Source organism: Branchiostoma floridae, chromosome 1 (genome assembly GCF_000003815.2).
Source record: "Branchiostoma floridae strain S238N-H82 chromosome 1, Bfl_VNyyK, whole genome shotgun sequence".
Lineage (NCBI taxonomy): Eukaryota > Metazoa > Chordata > Leptocardii > Amphioxiformes > Branchiostomatidae > Branchiostoma > Branchiostoma floridae.
Window position 1 is genome coordinate 33759601 of NC_049979.1, and position 10269 is coordinate 33769869.

Consider the following 10269-nt stretch of genomic DNA (forward strand, 5'->3'; position numbering starts at 1 on the left):
ATGTCAGTGATGCTGGTGTTTCTGTACCGCGGAAAGTGCATCGGTATTTTCGTGTATTTAGCAATCAGACATTGCTGAAAACATATATATATATATATATATATATATATATATATATATATATATATATATATATATATAGTTTGTAACAAATCTAACCTTGGAAGAAATTTGGAAAACAATGGACGCAAAATGTATCAATATTACCTAGCAACTAAAAGCCTAACAAGGTCTAAATCTATATATTTGAGTCTGAAGTACACGCTTTTGGACTCAGAGTTAGATTACAACCTGAGAGTAATTACATCACGGTGACAAAAAATTATCCTACAGTGTTTTTCTTCCTAAAACGCAATGATAGAAACATACAATAAATAAAACAAAGACAAGTGGTTGAAGTTAATTGGCAAATGCGGACGCCGTTTTTAGTGATGCTACTAAGACTGAAATCGGATTTATCTGACTATTCGCATTGCTTTACAAGACAGTAGTAAAAGACATTGTTTTACATCTCCGTGAAGGTACAATGTTGTATTCGAACGCCTTCACTAAACATTTCAGGGTCACTGTGGTCAAGGTTATCAATGCCATGTTCCACGGACCGCTCGCGATTGTCACGGAGTGTTCTAGAACTGCATTTGTCCACGCTGTAGCACAGCAACCAAACATAACGCCACTGTTGACCGAGGATACGCACGGATCTCTCGAGCTCCGCGTTTTGTCAAAGTGAATTTGCATGTTTGACATTGAAATATGGGGGTTCTCGACAAGGCGGCGTCAGCGTTCCTTTCAGTGGTACACGTGCTTTCATTGCTCAGGCCTGGCGGTAAAAGACAGAGCGGCGAGACAAAACTCAGCGTAACTGTCCACGAGGGCAAAGTCGGTCGCCAGAGTCAGGGCAAGTATCTGGTGACAATGCGCCATGGCAAAGAAAAGGTGCAAACCGCTAAGAAAAAGTCAGATGCACTGACCTGGGAGCATTCTACGGAGTTCATGCCATGGTCGCCAACAGACCAACTGGTTCTGAAACTTCGTAAGGCGAAGCGCTGCAAAGACACCACAGTTGGTGAACTGTCCATCGATGTTGCAGCCGCACTAGAGTCAGCGGACGGTTTACCACAGAAGTGGTGGTACATCATGGACCGACCCAGCAAAGGCGGGCGGAGGAATGCGGAAGTGTTCTTACAAGTGTCCGTGACTCTCGACGGCACGGAGGTGAACAGTCAGCCTACACAGAATCAGGGTAAGAGGCGTTTGTTTCTGTTCCTATGCAGGATGATTTTGTATGTCACGCTTTCGTGACCGTTGATAGGGAAAGAAACGAGCTAGTATTTTTCACTCCTACCACAGGCAAGGATACATATGAAAATGACCACTCAATGAACATTGTCAAAGATGCAAAAGGTTAGGGCAAATTTGTTTAAAGTCCTAAAGAAACGGCACTTACCTATATCTTACATTAAAAAATTAGATTATAGAAACACACAGTATGCCTATTGTATCTTTTTACTTAGTCCCAGCCAATCCTCCCGAGGGGACCGTTGAGGCATCTTCGAAAGGGGAGCCTGATACTCTGTCGGAGCTGCAGAATCACCAGGTCAAGGCGGCGGAAGTTTCCAAAGAAAATGAAAATGAAGCGGACACGCCCCGTGACAGCAGCGCTAAGGACAGCAAACCACCATCCGTCGCCGGCGACATCGCAGACGTCAAACTAGACTCTTCAGACACAGTTTCAACATCAGACACAGGGGACGAGTTTGTTGCCAACGAAGACAGGGATGTCCCACTAAACAACGCGCACCGTTCTTTTGGTAACACGGACGTGGCGCCCCTTCAAGTGTCCGGTGCTGCCGACGGTCCAGAGTGTGAGCTACTAAAGGGCCAAGGTAAGAGTTCGTAGACTTGATTTGTGTAAAAGATTGATATCTATTGTTTTCGCTTACGGTTACCGTATTAATCTTTAAGTTTCTTTTTCCCTTCGAAAAGTAGTTATTTATAAAACCTCGACAGAAAGAAAGGTGCCTAAATCAGTATAATCATTGTACTAAAGCGCCACTTTTGTTTCCACGTACGATTGATTTGATTATATGAATGGTATTGTTCAAAACCTGATGTAAGCGTGCTAAAGAAAGAAGATTTGGCCAAAATAAAAAGTGGCCTTCGTATCCTTTTTTGCTTGTAGTTTAGATTGTAGGATTCATCTGACGACACAATGAGCCCTCGTTCATTTCTTGGACTCTGCACTCAAGTTAGTACTGTTATTAGTTGGGAAAATCCAAACACGAAAATACATTTTTAAATGCTACACAAACTAGTCTACTCGTTTCTATTCAATTTTATGAAAGTAGCAACAATACACATGCATTATATACCTTTAGTTAAACAAGATAACGTGTTGAAGAAAGACGTCGTACGTATCATCATCTTTATAGAATGTGCGTTTCTTTCGTTCAGACCCTGCCAAGACTTCCGAGGGTACAGTCAAGACGGAACTGCAAGTGAAACCAGAGTTGGAGGATGACAAGATCAATATTTCCCAGGAAAAAGAGCCGGACGCACCATCGGACAGCAGCGGCAAGGACAGCTCACCACCAGCCGCTGCCGGCGACGCCGCAAACGTCAAAACAGCGTCTTCAACAAGCCCGGCATCCGTCCTACCAGCCACAGCTCCAGATACAGCAGACAAACGCCCTGCTGCCGGAGAAGGCGATGTCCCAGAGCGCTATCCTCCAGTTGTCCATCGAGAACAGACGGAAGCACCCGACAACAGGGACAGGAATACAGACAGTCAGACGACATCGTCTACACAAGAAGGAGGAGGAGCGTCTCTCGCAACAACCACCCCATCGCCCAAACACAAGGACGCAGAAGATCCTCAATATGAAGAGGTCATGTCGTCAGTCGACAAGCTGTGGGCAGAGCTCCATCTTGAGAGAGACTATGCGGAAAAGCTTCTCGCTCATGCAGACTCCCTTCGATCCAGACTCGCCACTACCGCCCCGCATGTTCTCCAGTACCCAGTTATCAAGAACATTATCGCTGCCGTGCCCGATCGCACATCTTACAAGTTACCCGACACACAAGGACTGAGTTTGCAGGAGCTGAAATGCATCCAGAAGACGCTCACCAAGTCGGTACAAGATGAGAAGGAACGCGGGACCTACATCAAGTGCTGGTACTGGGAAGAACTGGTCCGCGTGGCTCTGAAAGAAGCGCCCGAAGTATTTGGGCCAGAGGACTGATGTGACAATCTTAAACCATAGTTGTGTAATGCACATGCTGCATGCGTGAAATGGTTTATTTGGACTTGAACGATAGTTTTATATCACACAACGCTATAAGTAAATAAAAGAACAGAAGAAGGTCCGTTATGAATATTAGATCGATCCATTTGTACATATGGTATGCAGTTGAAAAGGAACTTGTACTTTATGAGGTCTTTTTAAAGAATGAATTTGTTTCTAAACAAACGTTTGATTCAATTGTTAAGAATATTGGGCAATATAACTGTCGCAGATGTTTGTTCCGGAAGTCAAAGTTGCTGTTTATTGTATCAATCATTCAAGCTTTACCTACACATAAACATCATCGACTGCACTGACCTTTTGTCAAAGTTGCTATTGTCATTCATGGAGTTAGATGTTCGATTTTAACCACGTTTCCCCATTAAAAGACTAAGACTTTTTATCCATGCACTCGGCTGCTATAAGTTTCTTTTTCTCTTCTACAAGTAGTCATTTATTCAACCGCGGCAAAAAAAAATCGTTAAAATCAGAACATTTTGCCAAGGCACCAATTTTGTGCACCAATCAGGCAACATCCCCGAAGCACCATAGTCTTCTTACCCGGATAACTTCGACAGTGGAATGCATTATGCCTAGTTTAGCTATGCTGTTCGTCATACGGTATGCGGTTACAAAGTGTGATGCAGATAGATGTGCAAAAGCTAGGTGTGACGGGTCGTTCGGTGTAATATAACCAGCTGCTGCCGCGCCGCGTGCCTGCGAATCTGGTGTGTTACGCCGAACGGCGGTTATACCGGCTATATAGATACAGATACAGATATAGGAGAATTCGTTTTACACAACCAGCAGGTACTTACATTGCTTACGTTTCGATGTCTCTCAGACACCTTCGTCAGAGCTTCTAACTGGAGTTCTGCTTCTCATCGTTATATGTAGCCGATTTAGGCGGCGCTTTTGCGGTGAGAAAACGTGGCTAAGCTTGTATCCCCCCCCCCCGTCCCGTTCAGCACTGGGGTTGACCTTCTTTTCCAGGTGCAGATAATCGAGCCAAGGCATCTCATTTCAAAAGCTAATAGGAGGAGTCTGCCTGTCTTATCTATCGTCCATGGTGAAAATGCAGGCCTTAAAATATTGCTTTGCATTCCAAGATTTATTTGAGAAGAAATGCCTATCCTGCAACCTTACATCATATTTGTTGTGGCTCGCCGTTTTTAAGGGAGGGGACTTTTTTGTGTTTCACTACGTACGCTCACCTTAAACGACATATAGCTTTGTATCTAGTCTTCATAACTTATTCAACACGTACTAAATTGAAATGGAAAAAAAAATACCATGCTATTTTTATCAGACGCTGAACAAAATTTCCACCACGTGACTGGCTACCATGACGTCATGCCAGACGAATGATCATTTTCTGTTCTCTCTCCGCCTCCGACAGACGTCTTAAGAAGTGACCTCCCATTTTTCTTAAAGGTAAGCCATCTTTTGATGTTTTTTTTTTACCATGACAGAGGAGAATGGTTTCTACTTACTACTGTAACTGTAATTGTAACTTAAGCTGTAAGCAAATGCAACTAGTCAGGCACTTTGCTATAGTATTTACATTGTCATGAATATATTGCTGGACACGCATTGGCATAACAGACAAGACCTTTGGACATCGTTCTATATTCAGAATCATTTAGAAAATGTGATTTTCATGTATATCAGCATCTACGTTTTAGAAGAAAAGATTCCATCACCACAAATGGAGATCTATAAACAAATCTATATAGTATGTATTGTGTGTGTGAGTGTGCTAAATAATGTTCATGAATTCCGTTGTTGAAGTTGATATCAATATTGGATGGGCTCGTGTTTCTTTTACATTATATCGGTGATTTAGACATAAAACTTGAAGAAACAAACGGTACAGTTCTTGGCCTCATGTCCTTGAATGCCTTCCCCAAAAATACATGTAAAACCTTGGTGCATTATTGTGTCTGACTGCAGACAATATCTCAAGCATGATATTGCGTTACGTGATCTCATAGCAGTGACGAAACTTCTTGTTTGGGATTTTCTGTGGATTTTGTTGATGAAATAATGTTTAATGCATTGGGACTGCAGAATACGACACAGACATCGCTTCCATCACTACAAATGCAGATCTATATACTAATCTATATATTATATGTATTGTGAGTGTGCTTTTATACTGTTCATAGATTCTGTTGAAGTCATCATCAAGTTGATATCAATGGGCTCGTGTTTCTTTTACAGTTTACACTAAAACAGTGATTTAGACACAAAACTTGCAGAAACAAACAGTGCAGTTCTTGGCCTCATATCCTTGCATGTCTTCCCCAAAAATACATGTAAAACCTTTTCGCATTCTTGTGTCTGGCTGCAGACAATATCTCAAGCACGATATTGCGTTACGTGATGTAATAGCAGTGCCGAAACTCCCACACTGAGTATCTACCTTGAAGAGAGTCAGACAATCAAGGCTTCTTTTCTTTGCCATCACAGGAGGATTGCGACATGATAGAAGCCTCGAAACTCATAGGCATAGAATTTTTTTCCATTGCAACAGATAAATACATAACATGATGGCGACACACTCAAGCTCAACATGCTTATTTTCGTGCCGTCATCAGAAACAAACTGAGAGTGCAAAAGAACATTGAAACAAATACAGACAAGCAAAGCATATAACAAACGTAATGTTAAGTAACACCATATAACAAAATCATAGAATATAAGAAAATACATTTGAATATAGGTGGATATTCGGACAGGTACTCCGGGCCAAGCTGGTAGGATAAAGATTCACTTATTCAAATCTTTTTGTTTCTTTTATGAATGATTGTACATGATGTAGAAGTTTTGTGTTAATTGAGTTGGATAGAAATGCAGACCCTCGAGTCATTAAATTGATTAAATCATTATCCGAGAGATCGTCCATGTTTATGGCAAATCCTACCGGCTTATGCAAGTTGCTGAGGAGGGAGATACGGTATTGGGTGTAGTTAGGGCAGTACAAAAATAAGAATGAATACTTTCACAATGATGGCCACAGGCGCAAGCACTACTAGTAAGCATAGAAGTTGCGCATACAATACTCCTACAAGATGGCTTCTTGAAAGAAAAGGCGTTCTGCTATTCGCTTCTTGTTTGGGATTTTCTGTGGATTTTGTTGATGAAGTAATGTTTAATGTATTGGAACTGCAAAATACGACACAGACATCACTTCTACTGACAGCAACCTTTTGGACAATAGTGATTAAATAGTAACAAATATCACTTTTACAAAATGATAGTTGCTATGTTTATAGACTGATTTGACATGCCTTTTTGTTAGGTGCGACCAGTAGAAAGTATCTTATCTTTGCGTATTTTACTTAGTTCCTATTGACTTAATTTCATGCTGATTATTTTTGTGTTGATTTCTAGTGTTTATTTGTTTATTGTTTGGCACCTGAGAACTTTTCTTTATGATCATTATTATTTGTGTGTTGATTTCTAGATCTGGTAGACCAGGGAAAATGTTCATCTGGTGACCTGAACCTAAGGCTTGGACATCCAATCCACAGAGTGTTGGTTTGGTGGAAGAAGCGGTTTTCTCCGCCCCAAGAACAGTACTGTCAGTGTCAGTGTTTAGATCTAGCACTTACTATCATACAACATTCGCTGCAGACATATGCGTTGCTATATAACTAAAGGGGTGGATTCAACTGACACAAGATTGCAGTAGAAAGATTAGCTAATATTCTTTTTAGTTCATGTGGCAGATTTTCAATCCCTTCGGCTCCAACTCTAACCTTCTCACAAACGATAAGATAAAACACGCTAAACATTCTAACACAGCAGGCAACAAGAATCAAGGCCTTAGAGGATGCAAAGAAACCTAACTACACTCAGAAATATTTCCAATGTTTTCATTGTATAAGTAGAGGATTAATAAGCCTTGTTCCTGATCCCCAAACAACGAAATATTTTTCTTACATTTATATTTATTTAGCGCATGCCAGCATGATCGCGGTTCTGGTTTTTGTGGTCATATTTTTAAACGTACCATGTGATTGCGAAGCATCAGCACTTTCAGAACTGCGATCTCAAGGCTGTAGCGTTCAAAATTGGCACAACAATGAGTTACGTGGGCTACCATATTCTCTTTTGCCCCGGATACATTGTAACAACAAAGGCTTGAGGAGTGTTCCCAAAGACCTGCCTTCAAACCTTTTTGAGCTTCAGCTTCCTAATAACGCCTTAACAACATTTCCCTGCATGGCCCTGCCATACTTGAAGACGATGAACCTCAGGAACAACGCAATAACTTACTTTCCGTGGTACTGTCTGAAGAACATGTCAAGGTTAGTGGTTTTGGACTTGTCACATAATAAGCTCTCATGTGTCAACCTTTATCATGTGAAGTCTTTCTTGCCCAATTTGAAACTGGTCAACGTCTCCTACAACAGCTTGAAGACATTACCAACGTGCGATCTTGGGTTTGACTTTAACGTACCAAATGGGCATCATGTACCATATATACCGGTCATAGGGGGCAACCCTTTCCACTGTGATTGCAACATGATTTGGCTCATTGATACTGCGAGTGTTGTGGAGAAATGCAGAAAGAAAACATCACTAAGATGCGCAAAGTTCCGCAGAGCGAATAACTTCGCGCGTGCCATGTACAAAGACCAGTCTTTGTTCCGCTGTAAAACACCCCCTATAGTGGAGAACGTAGAGCTTCACATGTTGCATGAATATATTAATATCTCAGCATGTTATGTAGTCTGGGATCCGACAGCTTACACCAATGTGTTCAAATCAAAGCCCTGTAATCCTAACAGGTCTTGTCCCGCAGAACGCCAGGACATTCGTCCCTCTGGCGTCTTAACTTCGTCCTTGTTGCCCCCAATGACTAAAGATCCAGAACTAGGGAGTGAGGAACCAAAACAAGTCGAACTGACTCACACAAATGTGCCAGATCTGACAACACTGGTTGTTGGAGTGACCAGTCTTGTCTGTGTTCTGATGCTAGCTGTTTATTCGTCACGTGTGGTTAGGGAACAACCCGATGACAAAAATATCGCCCCAGTAAACAACATGGCGGCTGGCTTAGTTGTAAACAACAGTGTCGACCAGAACGCTCAGAATGGTTTACCTACTAACCACGCCCAGGCTGATGGTCAGGAAGGTAGTAGTAATGATCCAAACGTGACAGTAGATTCCTGCATGCAGGAAACACAGCCAGACAGAATTGTACCTGAAACAGAGTCAGATACACAGGCCTGTGGACATATTTACCTTAACGCAGAAGATTACGATGACGATGATATGGCAGAACCATATTATGCGTCCCCGTGAATAGGAGTCAGTACTTTTTTGGGTGAACAAGCTTAAACCGCTGATTGAATTATCTGGGATAGACTATTAGTATTAAAGATGTTTATTTGCAAGTTCGTGACCGAGGGCTAATTGCAAGTACATGGTATAAAGGGGTCTACCGAAAGTGCGAAAAGGAACGAAAAGGAACGAAAAGGAACGTTTCGCTACCGAAAGTGCGAAAAGGAACGAAGTATGAAGCAAATTCAAATAAAATCGATGGTAATATTAGGAAAAGGTAAACTGTGATCGGCAAATGCATTTTGCGGCTTGTTCCACGAAATTCCTATAGCAATGGTTCAATGGAGGAATGAATATTGATGAGACCTATCTATGCATATCTATGTTCATGTACGTGTTAATGTGGTTATAACATTCCTTAGAATATCCATATTACATTTATATTATAAAATTTCACAAGAAGAAATGGATTATGTCGAGAACGATTACGCATATTTTATCATAAAAAAACATGCTATGTGGATATAGTTGTTAAAAAAATGCAATGATAGCAAAGTTACAAGTATATGTATTGCACAATTTGTAAGAACTTGACCTTAGAGAAATATAGGTCGCATGTTCGAACCCAGGGAAGTCGACGATCGGAAGTTCGAGCCCAGCATGTTGGGAATTATTTTTCGTTCCTTTTTTTCACACTTTCATTGATATTAATACAACGCCTTAAATTTGTTTTGCAACCAGGACATCTAAACCCGGCATTGGGATTTTTTATCATCAGCGAGGGCCTGATGTCGGTCGCAAGAGGCAGAAATTTATTTGTATTGAATATGACGGAAAATTGTTGACAGAAATTGTATTTACCAATATCCTTTGCACAAATTCCTCACGTTGGCACCTTTCTTCCCGCCAAAATGATGAATACTCATGGTACAACTTGATGAAATCTCTTTGGTACAATGTATATATGTCTCTCCTTTTACAGCTTTTCTTTCGTTGTGAACGAGCGAGAAGATATGTCTCCAGTCTCCAGAAAACCATGTTGTTGGCCCTGTTAAAAGGAGCTGTTATGCTCGTGGGGCAGCAGTTTATTAGCATATCTTTCCTGACCGGATTTCGCGGGTCATTTGCATGCGGCGCTCCCCTCTAGGGAGAATAAAAGCCAACCAAATACAACAACAACGTTACAATCTTGCCTCATCCTGAAAATGTATAATAATCGATATTCATCTGCCACCCAATGAATTTTAGTCCTTACTTTCTTATCTCAGTTCCGTTTCTTTGTATTTCGCAGATCTTCAAAGAATAATTTAGCCACACAAAAACAACAGCCTGAAACAGCGCTGTAAAAATTTGATAATGTCAAATTCTCGGTAAAATAAAACACGTTTCATAGGCTTCTAACGCCCGCAATACCGATTCCTTATATTCTCATTGATTTTATTTAAGTTTGCTTCATACTCCATTCCTTTTCGCTCCTTTTCGCACTTTCGGTAGCGAAAGTGCGAAAAGGAACGAAAAGGAAAGTACCGAAAGTGCGAAAAGGAACGAAAAGGAACGAAAAGGAAAGTACCGAAAGTGCGAAAAGGAACGAAAAGGAACGAAAAGGAAAGTACCGAAAGTGCGAAAAGGAACGAAAAGGAACGAAAAGGAACGAAAAGGAACGTTTGCTCCTCAGTATCTCATAATAAGT

At 41.2% G+C, this 10269-nt stretch overlaps 1 protein-coding gene across 1 annotated transcript; it reads left to right on the top strand.

Annotated features, from left to right (window-relative positions):
• The first annotated feature begins 577 nt into the window (after nucleotides 1-577).
• Nucleotides 578-3659, top strand: LOC118410744. Its single transcript, XM_035812523.1, has 3 exons — nucleotides 578-1243; nucleotides 1515-1886; nucleotides 2455-3659. Exons 1-3 carry the CDS (start codon nucleotides 754-756, stop codon nucleotides 3240-3242), a joined length of 1650 nt encoding a protein of 549 aa, XP_035668416.1. The 5' UTR covers nucleotides 578-753; the 3' UTR covers nucleotides 3243-3659.
• The last annotated feature ends 6610 nt before the right edge of the window (nucleotides 3660-10269 follow it).